This window comes from Sceloporus undulatus, chromosome 6 (genome assembly GCF_019175285.1).
Source record: "Sceloporus undulatus isolate JIND9_A2432 ecotype Alabama chromosome 6, SceUnd_v1.1, whole genome shotgun sequence".
In the NCBI taxonomy this organism is placed as follows: Eukaryota; Metazoa; Chordata; class Lepidosauria; order Squamata; family Phrynosomatidae; genus Sceloporus; species Sceloporus undulatus.
The window spans coordinates 134,057,986-134,078,890 of NC_056527.1; the positions used below are offsets into that span (position 1 = coordinate 134,057,986).

Below are 20,905 nucleotides of genomic sequence, written 5' to 3' on the forward strand. Positions count from 1 at the left end.
CCAAAAGTGGAGGGGTGTAGCTACTGGGGGTGGGGTATGGGGACAAAATGGGAGCATTGCCTGCCAAATGAGAATTCTGTCCTCCTCCCATGGAATTTTCCTTCAGTCCCCAAATTTCTAGCATTGAAGAGAGGGAGACACTGAAAATCATTCACACTTAGAACTCTTTGATTTGCTGTGTTTGCATTCCTTGGGTCATACTGCCTGCCCTTTGGGATGCCTCAAGTGAATTTTTAAATGCTCAGCTGAAGTTTTAAGTTATTCTGTTGTTGTTGTTTGCCTCCAAGTCATTTCTGACTTATGGCAACCCTAAGGCAACCCTATCATGGGGTTTTCTTGGCAAGTTTTTTCAGATGGGGTTTGCCACTGCCATTATCTGAGGCTGAGAGAGTGTGACTTGCCCAGGGTCACCCAATGGGTTTGCATGGTCGAGCTAGGATTTGAACCCTGGTCTCCAGAATCCACTATACCACTATACCATTCTGGCTCTCTGCCAGTTAAGTTACTGCCACACTAGAAATCTGAGGAGCGAAGGAAGATTTCATTTGCAGGCTAGAATTCTCATTTTGTCTCCCTGTAGTGACACAGAGGAGCGGGGTTGCCTTTGCCTTCCTCTGAGGCTGAGAGAGTGTGACTTGCCCAAGGTCACCAAGAGGGTTACCATAGCCGAACAGGGGCTTGAACCCTGCTGGAACCCTGTAGAATTACACCATGCTGGTTCTACATCATAGGATTGGCATATCTCAAGGCCTGGCCCTACCTCTTTAGTCCTGAGGTTGAGGGGATGGAATCTCAGGGTGATAGTGCTGTCTTGAAAGATATATTTCCTGCATTTGTTACACTTGATGTATTTGATTTGAAGAGCATGTTTTATGGGTGCTTTCTATATCGTGATTAACGATATCTCCAGGAGCCAACCCTTGTAACATAAGCCTTGTAATATCACCAGGGCCTGCCACTTGGGATGTCACCAAGAGTCATCCCTTGGTTTCACATAGATTCGGGGTCCTTAAATCTCAGGCTCTAGGCAAGTTCTGACCTGGCAGCTCTACTATTGGATACAGAAGGCCCTCCACCTTTAAGGGAGACAAAAGTGACAAAAATGCTAATTAAAAAAACCCACTGTTTTAAAACCTGAAAACACCTCTAAAGGAATCTCTAGGTCCTCCAGTGCAACTCTATGGACATTTGCCATTAAGTTGACCATAGAATCGTGCTGGAGGTCCTACAAATGCCTAAAGAAGCGATCTCTCTAGGAATCTCTAGGTCCTCCACCATGACGTCTGGTGGGTGTTGACCACAGAGGTGCACCAGAGGACCTAAAGATTCCTAGAGAGAACATAATCAAATTTGTGAATGATCAAACCTGCAAATGTCAAAGCTGCAAATGTGGAGGGCTGACTGTATTGTAATGCATTTTGCTGCAGTCTTACAGAAAATGTGCAACATGATCCCATTGCACCCCACAACTGTCTTAAAAGTGAGAGAAGCACCTTACCGTAGACTCCTTGGCCAGGATGTCTGTCCGACTGTCAGTCCGATCCCATTGCTGAAGGGAGCAGCGGCTTGTGGGTCTCAAAGTGGGAGTGATGACCTCTGGGGGAGTGCCATAGAGGCTGGAGACTGGGGAACGGCCCCCTTTCCAGCTATAATTCTCCAAATAATCCTTGATGTAATCTGGTTGCCTGGTGGATTGGTAAATCCCCTGAAGACCACATAGCTCCTGGCGGTTTCGAGCAAGGAAAGGACTGCCACGGGTGGTGGATGAGGAGGACTCGGTTCGATATGGGTCGGAGGAGAGGTGCATCCCAGACAAGTCGCGAGCCAAGTCCGACTGGCTGCTGGATTTCTTCCGGCCCAAAGTGGTGCCATAGCCGGTACCAAAGGAGTAGCTGGTGGCACCGCCACTGAGCCCTCCACTTCCAGGGGGTCTGACTGGGACTCGGCTATAACTGGTGCCTAGCCTTGTGCCTGAATCGGGCCGTTGGGGGAACCGTTTGCCCCCGTCATAGTTCAAAGATGAGGAAGATGATGTGCCCCCAGATGTCCTCAGGTGTGTGGAAGTCAGGTAGCTGGAAGGTGTGGTGGACTTGTAGCCGACTTTCTCCTTGTCAAGATACGAGGAGGAGAGGTTGGAGGAGTAGGAAGAATAGGTGCCATAACTGGGAGAGGCCTTATACTTCACGGTGGAGGAGATCTGGGACATCCTGAGGGATGGGGTGGTGCTGGGGCCAGGGCTGGTGACATTGACTGGAAGGGAACAAGAACAGGATACAGGGACAGCCATCAGATCAAGACTTCAGAGTTTGGAAATTATGTACAGTCATCCCTCTGTATCCACAGATTCTTTATCCACAGATCCAAGCATCCATGGCTTGATAATATTCACACACACACACACACACACACATTCCAGAAAGCAAGCCTTGATTTTGCCATTTTATATAAGGGACACCATTACACTATGCCATTGTATGCAATGGGACTTGAGCATCCACAGATTTTGGTACCCATGGGGGATCCTGGAACCAAACCTCAGCAGATACTAATGGCCCACTGTTTGTTCAAGGAATGGGTTGAGGTCCTCTTGGTTCTTTCAGTCACCAGTGACCCTTTTACACTGTACAACTATACTGTTATGATTCTACCACAACTGCCATGGTTCTGTCCTATGGAATCCTGGGAGTTGTAGTTTGGGGAGGAGCATTTAGCCAGAGAACTCCAAACTACAAATTCCAGGAATCCACAGGATGAAAGTCATGGCTCATAAAATGGAAACACACAGTAGCACTATAACTATGTAGCATGAAAGATCCCCAGGCTTTAACAAAATCGCATGTCAAAATAAAAAGTAATAAGTGGGTACAAAGTCAACTTATTTCATTATATTATATACTTATTACATTACATTACATACAACAAACAACATCTCCTAGTTATGTTCTAAAGTTTGTGTTTGAAGAGCAGTTTTGGACTCATTTTGAAAGAATTTTTCAAGATATGCGTTCTTTTCATGTTTTAAAAATTGATTATATATTTTTATATAATGCCTTTCCTCCAAAGATACAGTGGTCCATAAGAGAACATTTAAAATCAAGGCACATAGTCATCATATACAAATTAACGATGGTGAAACATTTTAGATTTAGGTTTAACAAAAACTACCTGTCAAAATATAATGCAATAAACGAATGCCGAGTCAACTTATCAGCACAACAAACAACATCTAGTTATGGTTTAAAGTCAGTTTTTGAAGGGCAGTTTTAGAGGCATTTTGAAGGAATTTTTCCAGATTTAACGTTCTTTTAACATTTTTTAAATTGATTCAATACTTTCATAGAATACCCTTCCTCCAGAGAGACAATGGTGCATAAAATAACATTTAAAATGAAGGCACACAATCATGATACAAAAATTGGCAATGGTGAGACATTTTAGATTGTTTGCCTCCGGCACACTTTTTGATTGTTATACCTGCAAAAACAATTCACACATGCTGAGCCAGGAAAGAAATGGGAATGATTCCAACTGAAAGCAAAACATAACCGCAAGATACATTCCAATCACTCAATCGCTCAATGAATCCACAAACACACATGCAGAGCATTGAACTCAGAAATATGCCAAATATCGCCACACTTGCTTTTAAAAGAGCATGCTGCAAGTTGCAGCTTTTGGCTTCCTTGTCAGCAGAGCATTGACTCTGGGTTTTATTCCAGATGATAAATAATCTGTCCAAGGTGCTGAACCTATTTGAGAAAGGATTCCTGTAAAGTTTACATTGGTTCCCAAGCTCTGGTCCTTCAGGTGTTTTGGACTGCAGCTCCCAGAAACATCAACCACTTTGGCCTGGGATGCTGGGAGCTGAAGTCCAAAAGACCTAGAGGACCAGAGTTTGGGAACCACTGGATGAAAAGTCAGTGGATGGACTGCTCCAGTGATACCAGCAGCCACTGGAGCAAGGGGTCCATAGAACCTCCATGTTCAGGGATTGCGTGTCCCTGAATGCCACGTGTGTGAGCATAAGTGGGAGAGTGTGATTGCCCCCATGTCCTTCAGCTTATAGGGTTCTTGGAGATGCTTGGGGTCCGCCGCCAGGAGAAGACAATGTTGGAGAAGACAGGTCCTCACCAGAACATTCAGCCTGTCATGCAGAAATAGGAAAAATTGCATTTCTGAGATTCTCTCTTCTCCCCAACTAATTCAAAAGGCACTGAGGCCCATTGGCTTCCTTTGCATCTTGCAGAACTTGAAGAAGGGTGCATCATCTACACTGAAGAAATAATGCAGTCTGACACCACTTGAAGTGCTGTAGCTCCATCCTATCGGACCCTGGGATTGGTAGTTTTACAAGGTCCTTTCACCTTCTGTGCTCGAAGGTGCTGGTGTTTCATCAAACTGCAAATCCCAGGACTCTGCAGGATGGAGCCATGGCAGTTACAGTGGCATCAAAACTACATTATTTCTACAGTGTAGATCAGTGATTTCCAAATGTCGGTCCTCCAGATGTTTTGGATTTCAGCTCCTACAATTCTTAACTGTTGGCCAAGGTGGCTAGGATTTCTGAGAACACCTGGAGGACCAAAGTTTGGGAATGACTGGTGTAGATGCACCCGAAGTTATTTTTTAGGACTCCAGGTTCCAGAATGACCCAGGCGGCACACAACAAGATTTGTGCAAGATACTTTGCAAAACCAAAGTGTGATCCAGATGTGCAGACAGAACATGGAATTTAAAAAGTTGCGTGTGTTGCAATTATTTCAACCAGATTTAAAAATAAATGAATAAATAAAGCAACCCCCTGAAATCACGGGGGAGCTGTTATGGAGAAAAAGGCCCAGGCCCCAGTTTCAAAACAGGATCAAGCAGGTGGCATAAACAGAGAAACTCAACACCTTGGAAGTTCTCAGTAAGTTTCAACTAGTGCTAAAGCTGCCTGTAAAGGGCACTGGTGTCCTCTGCTGGCTAAGAAAGAGGGATGCAATCAGACAAAGCCCATTTCTAACTGGAGCACAGACACTCCTGTACCACAGTGAACCCCTACAACATACATGGACAGCTAGATAATGAACTGCAACTCCCAATAGCCCTCATAGCCATTGGCAAAAAAATGTTGGGACCTGCGATCCATAAACATCTGGACAGACACAGAATCCCCATTCCTGGAAACCTCCAGCAGAAGCTTTTTACTACTTCCTTGTATTGAAATTTCAATGCCAAGGCCAGTCCAAATGACATTAAAACAACTTGTTGTATAAATCAGCTGCCAGATCTGCCCATTCAGAATTTGTCAATGCAATTTGAAAGGCGGGATGTGTGCTTCAGAATCACACAGAATTCTTACTCAATTGCCAACAAGCATACCTGAATATCAACATGGGCACACAAGAGATGCACCAAACTAAGCAGGATCTCTGGTGAAGTCATCCTGGAAATGATTTGAGCCAGAATCATGAAGTGTGCCATGTGAGTCCCATGAGAGATTGTTGTTACATGCCATGACTACAGTTGCCATCAGGCTGAGAGACAAAAGTCTCTTTCAAGGCCTAGGGCAGGATGATTTTCTCATGCCCAGAGATGAAATCCTGCCCCCTGATGGCACTTATGCAACATTATGATTCCTCTTTGCTCTTTTAATTAGATGCTAGGTAAGGTCCTGGAGTCAACGTTTTTCCATTTCTAACCCTCCCAGGTTTCCCCACTGCTGCTTCTTCCATACCACATAACATCCATTTTGTCACCCAGTGCACTGGTAGGAAGGGGTTGCCTTCTGGGTTTGGCATGCCTGCTGGCAAGGTTGGAAAGTGAGCATCTTCCCTTTCCTACTCAGTCAGCAGCTCTGGCAAACCCAGAAAAGGCTGTTGAAGAGAGGAAGGTGTATGTGTGTGTATTAAAAAATGGGCAGCACCGGGTGTCAAATATACTAGACACACCATTGGGAGGGTACCAGGTAGGTTGCCAAATCAGGACTACCACTAGTCAAAGAATCATAGAGTTGGAATAGATTGCAAGGGTCATCCAGTCCAATCCCCTGCCATGCAGGAAGGCAAAAACAAAGCACTCCTGACAGATAGCCATCCAGTCTCTGTTAAAAAGCCTGCAAAGAAGGAGATTCCACCACTCTCTTCCACTGTTGAACAGCTCTTACTGTCAAGAAGTTCTTTCTAATGTTGAGGTGGAATCTCTTTTCCTGTAGTGTGAATCCACTGCTCCAGGTTCTACTCTCTAAGACCAGGAGAAAACAAGCTTGCTCCATCTTCAATGTGACATTCCTTCAAACATTTAAACAGGGCAATCATAGCACCTCTTAAGCCACAACATTATGAGTTCGGAGGCTCCAAGTTGACTTAGCTTCCCATCCTTTTGTAGTTCAGTAAAATGAGTACCCAGATTGTTGGGGGCAATTGGCTTACAGATTGTAAACAGCTTAGAGAGTGCTGAGTTCACTACTAAGCGGTATAGAAATGTTAATGCTAATGCTATTGCTTAAGCTTCTCTTTTCCAGGCTAAACATACTCAGCTCCCTCAGCTGCTCCTCATAGGACTTGATGGTTTCCAGACCTTTCACCATTTTGGTTGCCTTTCTCTGGACACGCTCCAGTCCTGAAATGTCGGAGCCAAATCCTGAGATCTATGGACAAACCCTTGTGATATCGCAGGCGATCAGCCCTGATGATCGTACTAGAATGACGTTACAATAGGTAACATCCTGGTGATGCCATGCAGCCTGATGCATTAAGCATCAATTGCAGATACATAGAGTATGCGATTCAAGTCAAAAGCATGAAGTCCAACCAAGGAGGAACAAACACACACATTTGAAGGCAGCATCCTTGCCCTGAGATTTCTCCCCTTGCCCTAAGGACTGGAGAAGATGGGCCAGGCCATGAAACTCTGGGCCAGACTCTGAGGTCTGACTCTCCTAGTAACAGATTCATTTCTCTATTTTAGTGTGTTGACTAAGTTAAAGTATGTGCTGGTGCATTCAATGAAAATCTTACTCATGGTTTGACTCTTGCATGGAAGACCATGAGTGTTCTCTCCTCAGGCCAACCAGCTCATGGCTTGACGAGATTTTTCACTTCTTATTTCTACAAGCACATGGCTTAGCTCACCTGACCGAGTCACCTGCAGCTATTTTGCAAAGCAAGCATCTTTTCCCAATACATCTGCCTGTGGCACAGCAAGTCCTGAATCCCAGAGGTGTGCATTTATGTATTTCTGATGGATGTGTTGTCAGCACGGCTGCTTACACAACCAAAATGACACCAGCTCCAATGCACCAAGGGCGAGGATTTGGCAGCAAGGTCTGCAGAAGTCAAACATTTTTTGGGGGGAGGGATCATTTCTCTTCCCCCCACAAAAAAACTGAATGAGAACCGAGAATTCTCAGTGAGTACAATATGCTAGAGAGGAAAACTAGAAAACCAGTAGTTGTGATGGAAGGATGTAGGCATAGCTGATAAGCTGGAACCCAGAACAGGAGATGTCCATGTTGCAACAATTGGTTGCAGAATTCTATCCTTTATGAATTAGGCTTGGTTTGGGATTGGGGCCACAGCAATAGGAACGTTTCAGTTATGACAATGACTACCATATTTCTAATTATTTCTGTCAGTCTTCAAGTCAATTCTGACATATGGGGACCCTAAGGCAAATCTATCATGGGGTTTTCTTGGGAAGATTTGTTCAGAGGAGGTTTACCATTTCCTTCCTCTAAGGCTGAGAGTGTGTGACTTGCCCAAGGTCACCGAGTGGGTTTCTATGGCCGAGTGAGAATTCAAACATTGGCCTATCAGAGTCCTAGTGCAGCACTGCATAGTTTTGCTGCATGCTGCATTAATTCTGCCACTAAGCTATGGCTCCTTCTCCACAATGGGACCAGTCCCTTTCAGCAGGGGTTAAGAGAAGCCTTTAAGCAGCCCTGTCCCCATAGTTCTGCTCAGCCGACACCATGATCAAACTGAGCATTTGCAGTTGCTCCATCAATAATTCAGGCCTACAAGTCCACTCCAGGCTGATGCAAATGAGCAAGTGCCCTTCACGATACAGCCAGAAACGAAGAGAAGAAATGTTCTCTATTTTTGCAAATTACAACTCCCATCATCCTCCAACCAACACGGCCACTGGATTCTGGGAGCTCTCATCACACCCAAAGGAAAGCTTCCTGGCTGTGGCTACACACAGCCACCCTATTGCAACTGGAGGGATGTTTTGTGGGTCTCACCTTCCCAGCTCCCCTTGCAAAGTGGGGTGTTGGTACTCTGGGGGTACACAGACTGTTGGCATTCAGAAGCCAAATCACAGAGCTCAACAAAGTCAATAAAGGAGAGCTTGATCTGTTGAAGAAGAACTAGACTAGGAATGCTAGATTCAATTTAACATGAGGAGAGGAGAGGAGAGGAGAGGAGAGGAGAGGAGAGGAGAGGAGGGAGCTGAATATTGCTCTTCCCTGTAGACTCAGGCAAAAGAAAACCACTGCAGCATTTCCTAGCTTGTCCAGCTTTTCTCCTTCCTCAGCAGATCAAACTGTCCTTTACTGACTTTGTTGACTTCTATGATCATATTTGTGAGAATCTAAGATTGACATGAACCAAAGGGAACAGGTTTCATTCAATAAAAGGACAAATGTAAAAACTCCTAACTGAGTTTAAGAAATCTGGTATCGAAGTGGGTTAAGAGAGAAAGGCTGTATCTACACTGCAGAAATAATACATTTTGACACTGCTTTAATTGCCATGGCCCAATTCTGGGATCTGTAGTTATGTGAGTTATTTTTAGCCTTCTGTGTCAGAGAGCTTTGATGCCGCAAACAAATCCCAAGATTCCATAGGATGGAGCCATGACAGTCAAAGCAGTGTCAAACTGCAGTATGGAAGAAGCTGAGGTTTATTGAAGAGTTTAAGGACAATTTACCTTTTGGACTGCAACTCCCCATCAAGTGGGTCCCCATGTTGCCTGGGATTTTGGAAGTTCTAGTCCAAAAGAAAGGAGAAACTTTGCCAACCTCTGTCTTGCTCAAAGTCCACCACTATCATGATTTAAACATAACCAGGAGGCGAGACAGTCCAAGACAAACTTACCTTAGCCAGGCTCAGCTCTCCAGTGACTTTGGAAAAAATCAGCCCAGAGTTTTGCACTGCCACACAGCTAGTGCCCAGGTATGCCCTCTGTTGCCCAAGGAAAAGGCCGGGTGCCCTTAAAGGGCCTGTATTTTGTAGTTGTTGTGGAGTCCCCCCAGCCCTGGCTGGCTGGCCATCTGCCTTTGTCCCCTTTTAGTTTTTCAGGTCGGCTCATGTGGCAGGGAAAGAAAGAGAGAGTCTTTGGTTGCTGGGGAACGGTCCTCTTTCGGAGTCCGTTCAGGATGGCCGACAGAGGCTCTGGAATTGGCTGGTTGCCCTGGCAGGTCTCCAGTTGGCCTTTGGCATGTGCTGGAGAAACAAAGAGGCACGGGCACAAGCATGCCAGTGGCTTCAGTATGCCACTGGTTTACAAACATCCAGAAATGTATGCATGTATGTGCATCTTGTAAATTCATCTTGTATGCTACTGCACCCTGGACAATTTGTCTTTTACACTGGAAGCCAGTGAGATGTATTGGTTTGCGTGTCGGACTAGGATTCCAAGAGACCAGGGTTCGAATCCCTGCTCAGCCATGTGTGAGTCACTCTCCCTTAGCCTCAGAGGGAGGCAATGGCAAACTTCCTCTGAAGAAATCTTGCCAAGAAAAAACTTGAATTGGGTCACCCCTATATGCCGGAGTTGACATGAAGGCACAAAACAACAACAACAACAACAAACCATTGACAGCCAGCATGGTGTGGTGGTTTGAGTGTTGGACAAGGACAAGGACTCATGGAAAATGGAGTTCGAATTCCCTCTCAGACATGGAAACTCACTGGGTATCCTGGGGAAATCATATTCTCTCAACCTCTGAGGAATGAGTGACAAATTGCCTTTGAATAAATCTCACCAAGAAAACCCTAAGATAGATAGGGTTGCCATAAGCTGGCATGAAACTGTTGTTGTTGTGTGCCTTCAAGTCCTTATCGACTTATGGCAACCTTAAGGTTTTCTTGGCATTTTCTTCAGAGGGAGTTTGCCATTGCCATCCACTGAGGCTGAGAGAGTGTGACTTGCCCAACATCACCTAGTGGGTTTACATGGCTAAGTCAAGATATTCGAACCCTGGTCTCCAGAGACATAGTCCAATTCTCAAACTACTACACCAGTGAATGTAGTGGTGAAATTCACACACATAAAAATTACAATAAAATAAAATCAACAATGTCCTAAGGTATCCTTTTAAAAGAATGACTAATTACATTTCTGTTTATCTTTCCTTTCCTCCAGTGAATTCATAATAATGTGTATAATGTGTATGGCTTTCCTTTTCCATCCTCCCAATAGCTTTGTGAAGTAGGTCATTTTGAGAAAGGGAGAGACTGGCTTAAAGTTACCCAGGGAGTTTCAAATGGGGGGTTAGAACCTGGATCTCCCAAAATCCCAGCTTGACGCTCTAACCACTACCACACCGTGGTTCCAAATATGCCTAGGATTAAGGCACTGTAATGATATGCCATAAAAACAGCAACAACAATTACCCCATAACATTTCCCTGTAAACTAAGCCTAAGGATATAACATGGCCAGGAATTGCCTCTGTGAAATAAAATTGCTTCTTTGCCACAATGTGGAGCTGCAAGAAAATGTTGTGCCCATTGTATTGTTCATTCAGAGGAGCGGCAAGGCCTAAGAATGGTCAGCCAGTACCTCATGTAAACCAAGAGTGATTTTATATAATCCTGCATCATTTGGAACATGCGACAACTTTTTAGCAAAGATGTTGAAATCTTTGGCTGCCCTTCCTTCTGCCAATGCTTTCTCTTTAAACCGGATTTAGACTGGGTAGCTTTTTCTATAAAAGACATATGCTATAAGGGATAGTTGTAGTCTGGGCTCCCTGGAACCAGAAAAGTCTGAAATCTGCTGGATTACATACTGAATCATAGAGTTGGGGAAAAATAGTTTTTGGGGTTGCAATTACAAAATGAATTCACATTTTTCTTGGCCACATTGAAGTACAATGGGTTTCCTTGATGTGTCTTATTGCTGCTGTGCATATGGCCCTCAGTCAACAGGATTATTTCTGGATAATTTGCTCAAATTTCTATCTGAAGAAATCCTGCCAGGAAAACCTTGTGATAGGGTTGCCATAAGTAGGCAATGACTTGAAGGCACACAACAACAAATATAAAGCAGGCAACCACTTCTCTGTTTTCAGAAAGTTCCTCTGTATTCATGAGGGCTAGAAACTTGCTGCATCTTTTGCCAAATCCAGGTCCAATTTTATGCTCTGAATCGACAAAATACGCAAGTAATTCTGATGGAACATGTACGTATGCTCTTTATAACTCATTGCCAAAGGACCTTACACCACATATGATTTCTATGGTTTCACCTGAGGACCACACCATCCAAGGCAGAGAGCTTCAATGTGCAAGCCAGGTATGAAATGACACCATACCACTTAGGTTATGTGGCTCAGCCTAGACTGCTTGTGGATGCTCAACCACAAGGTTCCCACCAGCGCATGCTGGTATCTTCCATGTCAGTGGGACATTGAATCCATTCCAGGCTTGAACTAGAATCTTACAAGAGCTATCCAAAGTGCTGAAGTCAATCTTCAAAACAGGCTGAACACCTTGGGTACTTCCTGTAATGTTTGGATTAAAACTTGGAGTGGATGCAATGCTCAGTGACATGGAAGCCATCAGCTGCCAGTGATTCCTAGAAATGTTTTCCACATCTCCATAAAAGCTAACAGAAGAAGGAAATTAATAGGCGGCTTCTAAACTACAACCAGAACTGCTGATTTTTAGGAACTGCCACTCTCAGAATTCCTCAGCTGCCTGGTTAGGCGATGCTGGTAGTTACAGTTGGAAAAACCTTTCTGAGCTCCGAACAAAATAGTCACAAGACCCACATGTTCTGAATGAGCCAGAGAGTCCCAAGCATTGCATTTTGGCACATACAGACACCAACTTGTCATCTCATCCCCAAACCCACAAGTTTTGCATGTCGATGGCTTTTCATATAGTCTGATTATAAAGTCTTTCTTAGGCACCATGCATCCAAGGAAGTTAGGACTACAAGAGCTTAAGCTGCAACTTCTTGACATAGTTAGTCTCAAAGGCACTAGCAAGTTCCCTTTGCACACTGATGAACTCTGTACCACACAACTTGCCATTACAACCTTTCTGAGCTAAAAGCACACTGACTGGCTCTCAAGGTAGTCAAAAGAATATGTCATAAATCACTTGTCCCTGCTATCCTCCTGCAGCTTACAGGACAGCTCTGTCACAAAGGCAGAGACAGGATTTATTTAGGTACCTGTTTCATCCCTGGGAGTCATGTCTTCCATGCTCGCTCTAGGAGGCGGCTGCTTCTGGGGTGGAACACGCTCCGACCGATTGACAGCGGGAGGACGGGTTTTGCAAGAGCCTTGGCCAGGCAGGATATAATTAAGCGGGATGGAATTTGGCACGAAAAGCCAAGCCGACACCTCAGAGCCAAATGCTGGTGCGTCATTAGCTAAGTAATTCCAGCAATATGTTTTTTAATGCTACCTGTGATCCCGGAGTCATGTCACTCAGGTGTGTGAGTGTGTCCTTGTGCAGTGAGGTGCATGCATGGTGTAAAAAATATTCTCTTTTCATCACATTGCCAAAAATCAAGTGGGGTGACAATCCAAGCCTGATCTAGAAGGAAAAATCCAGAATATGGAAAAGTCTCCCAGCAAAGAAAACCAAGGATGGACTATCAACATGTGGAGTGGGACGTTCTAACAGACTTGGCCTGAACCGAGGAATGGGTCTGTCATAAACATTACAGCACCCAGCCAGAAAACAGGTAAGTTGAGCATGCAAGGAGAGGAGATGACACTTAGATATGCCTGGCAGAATATTACATTCCAGCCATGCAATGGAAGACATATTGCAGCGGATGGCCTATTTTACCCTCTCCTTGGTAAGTTTGGAGGCAGGAGGGTTTGGAATAGCGTGGCAGCAAATCGACCTAAAATGTTTTTGTGACAGCTTGGGCATTTGGGGGCCTATTTTCTTTTTTCTTTTACAATTAAAAAGCCTTGTATGCAAGCAGACTAAGGAAGGGCTTTAGTTCAGCATCATGGTTAGCATATACAAGATCCCAGGATCAACCTTTGCCACCTTCAGAAAAACTTCTGTCCAAGATGCGAAAGAGCTGCTGCCGGTCCGTGTCAGCAGTACAGAACTAGAAGAATCACTGGGCTGAAATTCCTGAAAGTTTCAGAAAGGACTGAGCACATATTTAGCCTACAAAAGGTCTTGGGTTCAACCCACTCCCATCCCTCCAGGGTGCTTACCGTCTGTGACTGCCACCTCTACGAGAGAGCTTCGTTCCCTGGGGTGTTAAAAGCAACTTAGCATCATACCATTCTGGCTGTGCCTGGGGCTGTGGAAGAAAAGACAGAGGCAAGCTGACATAAATGCACCGGGAGAACACAGAGGCAGGCAGAATCAGGATGCAGGCAAAATGGAGAGAATGCCCAATAGAGAAAAACTTGGAAGCTGATCTATGCCACCTCCTAAGCCTTGGTGTGGCATCTTTCTCTTCCTCCCTCCCTCTCTGTCTTTTGGTGTCACAAGGATCAAGATTGATGCCTGTTGCATTTTCAGAGCATCTCACCTCCCAGCTTCAAAGGACTCCTGCAGGCGTTGTGGTTTGGGTATGCCTTCCAGGTTAAGCAACCATTGTTCCCATTGCACAGGTGGAAACACTGAGGCATGCCAGAAGGGAGTGGCTTCTCCCCAAGTGCACAACCAGTTTGTGAAAGATGGAGGGGGGAGGAGGAAAGAACTACATGGAGCAGAAGGACAAGAACTGAGGACACAACCATACCTTCAGTGGATCCCAACTGTGCAGAAAAAAGGCTACAAGAGAACAACATTTTCCATAATTCTATAGCATTGAGCCATGGCAGTAAAAGTGCTGTATCTCCATCCTATAGGACCCTATGCTTTGTAGTTTTGCAAGGCCTTCTCTGCCAAAGAATGCTAGTGCTTCATAAAACTCCAAATCCCAGGATTCTGTAGGATGGGACCATGGCAGTTAAAGTGGTGTCAAATTGCATTATTTCTACAGTGTAGGTGCACCCTAGGTAACAAGTGTAGATTTCTGGTATGCCTGGATTGGGAACAATTATTAACAGCAGAGTTTGGGGGGGGGGAATTTATCTAGAGAAATCTGGAAGTTACAGTCCTCAAAAGTTAATTTCCACAAGCTGTGTTGCCAATAATTTTTCATTCCTAAATCCAAGCATCCTTCTATTGCAACAGGCCAGGTCTTTCTCAGTCTTTCTCCCTTTGCAGCCGCAAAATAAATTGCCTCACTTTTGCAACCACACGCAGGCTTTTACGAATCCTCTACCTGGGCCACAGTTTTACACACTTCCACACTCTGCCCCCCACAATCCACACCTCTTGAAACCGACACACTTCCCTGAGAGCCCCAGTGGCTATTTTCAGACCTCCGGAGTACATTAGCTTCTCCATGAGAAACCCAAAAAAGCAAACACTGCAAATATTCCTTCCCTCCCATAACCACTCAGTGTGACTTGCTAAGATTGCTGGAATGTAGGAAAACAGGGCTGGACTCAGAACAACAGATCCTAAGATGTAAAGCAGGGTGAGCAAAGCGGAGCCCTGGAATTTTAAGCCCCCACCATTTCCGCCACATGCGCCAATGTTTCATGGATGGAAACTGGGACAATTGTGGCCCAGCAACATCAAAGTGTGGTCAAGAGGGTAAACGTTATTCATAAGGAAGAACATACAATCTAAGAGGAGAGACTGCAGCAGCTTACTTTTAGGTTTGCCTTAAGGTTGCTGTAAGTTGGCAACAACCAGAACACACACACCTTCACCACTGTGTTCGTAACAAGCTGAACCCTGCTGTTTAGTCCATTGTGCGCCACTTTCAAGTCGTTTCCAATTTCTGGCGATCCTAAGGTAGTGTTTTCTTGGCCAGATTTCTTCTGAGGGGGTTTGCCCTTGCCTTCCTCTGAGGCTGAGAGAGCGTGACTTGCTCAAGCTCACAGGCTGCAAATCAACAGTTCTTCAATGTCTCCTGTTTGCTTCAGGGGAGCTTTGGTCTCAGCGTGAAAAGTCAAGGTATTTTCAGTCCTCTGTGAGCAGAGACTGTTTTTCTTTGCTTTGTACAACCGCTTGGGATCTCTCCAGGTCTGGATATCCTCTGGCCAACAGGACTGAAGGTGACCAATGTGCATCTTTAGCTCTTTTGCAATAACCGCCGTGATGTTTTGACTCTTGTTTTGAACCAGATATTTGGGGTCAGTCCACATGAGATGATGGAGATCCACCCCCAGATCTCTCGGAGTTTCTATTTTTAGTGGCATAACAGTTGCCTAAAGTGGAATGGTCAACAAAACTGGGTGCCAGAAGGAGGGGAAAGCAACTCCTTTAGCGTGGGTTCGATATCCAGCTCAGACATTAAACCCACTGGGTGACTTTCGGCAAGTCACACTCTCTCAGCCTCAGCATCTAGAAATCAATGAGGTGTTGTCAGATCATGTGCCACATCCCAAGCAAGGTTATTTTTTGATATTGCTACCCTGGCTGCACCCGCGCTGCAGAAATAATGCAGTTGGACATTGCTTTAACTTCCATGGCTCCATGCTATGGAATCTTGGTATTTGTAGTTTGTTGCGGCACCAGAGCTCTCTGACAGGTGGCTAAAAAGCTCACAAAACTGCAGATCCCCAAATTCCATCGCAATGAGCCATGGCAGTGAAAGCGGTGTCAGACTGCCTTATTTCAATAGTGTAGTCTGATCTTTTAGAATGGGACAGAGAAGACTTCAGTCTTCGTAAAGGGATGGATAGGATTAGGAGAGAACTAAGAAGGAAACAGAGCTCCTTGGGATGACTAGTTTGGCTGTGATGATGCTGGAATAGGAGGAAAATTTGCTCACTAGCTTTAAAGCATTTATTTAGAGGAATGCTCCCCCATCTCAGCTCTTGGGAGGCTCCCCCTAACCTAGCACCCTCCATGTGTGACAGACTACACCTCTCATCATCCCCACCAAGCAGGCCGCTGGTGGTTCTGGCAGTTATTATATTACTGTTGTTGTTGTTGTTGTTGTTATTATTATTATTATTATTATTTCAATACACCATCTATCCAATGAATGGCTATATAAATTGGCTTACCTGTCATTCCCTCTCTCTCCCAGCGCACCGTGGGAACTGTTGTTCCAGATTAGTGTGGTGTGTGTGTGTTTCTGTGTCTCTCGAGAAGGATCTGATTCTTTTATGGAACCCTCGACAAACTGCAGTTCCCACAATCCTTTGAGAGAAGCCATGACAGTTGAAATGGTCATAAAACCATGTCACATCTGGGATACAGATTTACCCCAATGATGGATGGGGATGCTCAGAGCAGCCTATAATCAAAAGCCTCACCTTTGCTCTAAACTGCGTATGGACAACAGCGCTGGGTGCAACATTTGGCACATGCTCAGGGGCACTGCCATCTTTATCATCATGTCATGGACTTGCTGTGGCTGAGCCCAAAGCAAGGGATTTTGGAATACTGCACAGCAAAGTCTGAGGTTCAGACTTTGTGAAAAGAGACAAGTATGGATGGAAGGAGTTTTGAGTCTGCTCGGTTTGACGTTAGTAGACGAGTAAACAGAAGCAGCTGCTTCAGACTTTGTTGTTGTTCTTGTGTGCCTTCAAGTCATTTCTGACTTGTGGTGACACTAAGGTGAACCTATCATGGGGTTTTATTGGCAAGATTTGTTCAGAGGAGGTTAGCCATTGCCTTCCCCTGAGGTTGAGAGAGTGTGACTTGCCCAAGGTCACCCAGTAGGTTTCATGACCAAGTGGGGAATCGAACCTGTATTTTCAGAGTCATATTCCAACACTCAAACCACTACACCACGCTCACTGGCAGACTATTAGTCCATTTAACCAAAGAGGGGACAAAATGTGGCCCAGGGGTTGCACGTGGCCCCAAAACTATTTTTGTGGCCCTTGTACCCTTTACACTATCCAGACTACCTTTTCTTTTTCCTGGCCAAAAGAAAGAGTGAATTGTCTCTCTTAGAAATCTTTTGAACAGTTTATAGCCTCTTCTCCCTTCACTCTTTAACCAGTCCTTTTCTATGGTGGCACCCTGGCTGTGGAATGAGACATCTGGCACCAATGCTGCCTTCATTACAAGACTGGGTTAAAACCTGGCATTTTATTAACATACCCACATATAGTCTTTAATACATAACAATTTTAATAATTTTGTGCATGAAACAAAGTTTGTATACAGTCAACCATCCTAAAGCAAAGGGGTCACTATCTCAGCCACCCATGAAAAATGGTTTGGATTTCAGAATTCCAGATAAAGGAGACTCAACATGTAGTTTTAAACCATTTCAGTTGTCTCATATACTTATGTATGGTTCAAGTTAAGCTTGCTGTTTTGAATTTGAAATGGTTCTCTAAGTGGGTTGAAATTGATTCTAGCTGTCCACTGCCCTGATGTCTTGCAATGTAGCATAGGACATAAATATTTGAACAAATAAGTTAAAAAGATATCCAGCGATTTCCTCTTCATTACAAACTTCAAAGGCTCTTCTGCATGACAAAGGGGTTGAATTAGCATACTTTCCAACCATCCCAATTTAACAGAGACAATCCCAATTACGGTAATCCTTTGCCATCACACTTTTTCACCTGCTTGAAAAATGCCCCAGTTTCCTTTTCCAACTTCCCCCCTTTGTCCTCAGCTTACTTCAGTTGCTGCAAACTGAGTTCAAAGTGCAAAAGTGCATCAGGGTGACATGACAAAACAGAGAATAATGTTGCCCTTCCCAGAAATCGCAGGCAAAAGCAAGCAGCTGCAGCTTCTCCAAGCTTGTGTGTTAATAACTTTTGCTATCTTGTCCTCAGTCTGATGTTGCTTGGGCATATGTGTAGTGGCGTTCATTTATGAAATACAGCCAGCCCTCTGTATTCACAGATTTTTTAAGCCACAGATTCAAGTATCCATGGCTTGCAAATATTTTTAAAATACAGTATATAAATTCCAAAAAGTAAACCTTGCTTCTGCCATTTTATATAAAGGACACCATTTTATTATGCCACTGTATTTAATGGGACTGGAGCATCCACGGATTTCTTTATCCATTGGTCCTGGAACCAAACCCCAGTAGATGCCAAAGGCCCACTGTATTGGAGAGTATGGTCTCCTTGTGCTTTCCAACTCTGAGACTTTATGGTTCTATGATTTTCCCACTACCTTTGTCACCCTCCTTTTTTTCTCATGGAAAGAATGAGCTACCACAACTTGACAACATTTGGGAAGTCTTACCTCCACCCACAACAGCAATGCAGCAGGTTGTGAGCCAGCATGGCATAGTAGTGGTTTGAGCACAGGACTACAACTTTGGTAATCAAGGTTATATTCCCAGCTATGAATAACCTCATTCAAGGTTATGAAACCCACTGGGTGACCTAGAGCAAGTCACACTTTCTCAGCCTCAGAGGATGGCAACGGCCAAGAAACCCCCATGATAGGTTCACTTCTGGGTTGCCACAAGTTGGAAACGACTTGAAGGCGCATACCGGCAACAGGCAAGAGATTAAAAAGAAGGCAGAGCTGGAGTTAACAATGGAAAATAAAGCTGGTAGCTGCAAGGTTCTCCAGTTGAAGAAGAAGTTTTCTTTTAAGGCTTTGTGACTCGAGGAACATATGAACGACCCCTTAAGTCCCTGTCCGGATGGTACCCACCTGTGTGTGGAAGGACAGGCCCGAGGATTCGTGGCATAAGGCTGGTGCTTCAGATGCAGGGCAGGTGCTTTGTTCAGTCTCTGCAAGCTGCTTTTTTTCTATTAGCAGGTAAGAAGAGGAAATTTTTTAAAAAAGTAAATTATTCACAAGGAGCCTAAAAGGACAAACCTGTTTGCTAAAAGAGATGACTTTTCTCTCCCTCCCCACTCTCTGGAAAGGGAAGATCTACAGGAGGACAACTTCTCCGGCACAGAATGAACCCAAAGGCATCATGGTGTTGTAAGCTGTCCCAGCAGAAATTCACAGCTCAGGTTACCAGCCAGATAAATATAGTGTCTTATCTGACCTCATGCAGGATGGTTGGAACACTCTCACATTCCAGAATGGGGAGACTTAAAGGGAAAGCAGATTTGGGAGGCCTAACTGGCCATATTTCTAGAGGGTTTTTGTTTTAGGGGGTGGGTCTGCTGTTAGAGAAAAGAGGGGCAACCCCAATTGGAGATGCTCTGGGATCAGAAGAGAAAGAGCAGAATCTGGAAAAGTTCTTTCCTTTTTCTTTGGCAAAGGGCTTTACTAAATTTTGCTGCTGTGTGTCTTCTTGTCCTTTCTGATATATGGCAACTCTAAGATGAAGCTTTTGTTACTGTTTTCTGCCTTCAAGTTGTTCCCGACTTATGGTGACCCGAAGGCAGACGCATCATGGGGTTTTCTTGGCAAGATTTGTGCAGCAGGGGTTTGCAATTGCCATCCCTTGAGGCTGGGAGAGTGTGACTTGCTCAAGGCCACCCAGTGGGTTTCATGGCTGAGTGGGGAATTGAACCCTGGTCACCAGAGTCATAGTCCAGCACTCAAGCCACCATGCCATGTTGGCTCTACCTGAACCTATCATGAACCCATGAATCTATCATTGGGTTTTCTTGGCAAGAGTTGCTCATAAGGGCTTTGTCTTTGTTTCCCCCTGAGGCTGAGAGAGTGTTGCTTGGCCAAGGTCACCCACTGGGTTTCCATGGCTGACCGTGGTCTCCAGAGCCACAGTCCAGTGCTCAAACCACTACACCACACTGGCTCTCCCTTACTAAATCTACTTGGACTATAAACCCCAGAACTCCCACAGCCAGTTCTAGTCCAAAAAAGAGGAGATTTTCCAAGAATGGGAATATTTTGGATAGGCAATGAGACAGGCTCCCATCCTTCTGCGCACCAGTGGATACAAACCGCATGGCTATGAAATTTGAGATATCCTCCGATGGATGAATGGGATTAATCCGACCATGAAATTAAACTAATTCATAAGGACTAGAAACTTTAAGGAGCTGGAAGAAAGCAAAGCAGATTTACAAAGGAGGCTGAAGACTGTTCCAATCCCAGTCCCAACACTACAGCTGGCTTTCATCTTTTCCATTTGATAGCTCTTGTTTATTTTGTAACAAGCATTTACGAGATAAGGATACCAATTATGGGGATCATTGGCAAACCAAAAGCCATGTTCACACAGAGGGAATGAGGAAGGAAAACACTGAGGCACGCTCCGCCTCGATTAGATCTCATGACCCTTAGGCACTGATAACATCTCTCTGGGTTGCCACCTGTAAAATGGGTACATTAGCAACCTGTCTGCCTGGCTATGCTGTTCTGATGATGACTGGGGATAAGGAAACTGGGTTACCCACCTAGAACATCAATGCAGAAATCTAAATCTAAATCTAAATCCAACATCCCTTGCAATTATCTGTACCAGCGGCTGAAAGTGTCAGAGCGGAACCAAAGATGTAAACCTTTCCATTCATCATCATCATTATTTATTATCGTATTTACTTATATCCTGCCTTTCTCCCAAGATAGGGACTCATGTGGGCCTTCCGCTCAAGAGTTTCCAAAATGAGTCTCAGCGGTTCCCAAACTTCAGTCCTCCAGCTGTTTTGGACTTCACCTCCCAGAATCCCTAGCCAGTTTGGTCAACTGTCAGGAATTCGGGGAGATGAAGTGAAAAACATCTGGAAGACCTACGTTTGAGGATCACTAAACTTTTAAATATTTGGCTATTTATTGGCTATTTTA

General features: G+C 44.7%; 1 protein-coding gene across 2 annotated transcripts in view; it reads right to left on the reverse strand.

Moving 5' to 3' along the window:
- The window catches only part of USP2 (ubiquitin specific peptidase 2), a 57,436-nt gene extending 38,331 nt beyond the window's left edge, over window positions 1-19,105 (reverse strand). The window contains exons 1-3 of one of the 2 annotated variants that reach the window (XM_042474691.1): window positions 18,848-19,105; window positions 13,405-13,493; window positions 1,499-2,250 (exon numbers count right to left, since the gene is read on the reverse strand). In XM_042474691.1, the coding sequence (XP_042330625.1) occupies window positions 1,499-2,206 (708 nt within the window). In that variant the 5' untranslated portion in view covers window positions 2,207-2,250; window positions 13,405-13,493; window positions 18,848-19,105. The remainder of the gene's footprint in view (window positions 1-1,498; window positions 2,251-13,404; window positions 13,494-18,847) is intronic. The other variant, XM_042474690.1, reaches the window with a different exon arrangement.
- Window positions 19,106-20,905: the final 1,800 nt, after the last annotated feature.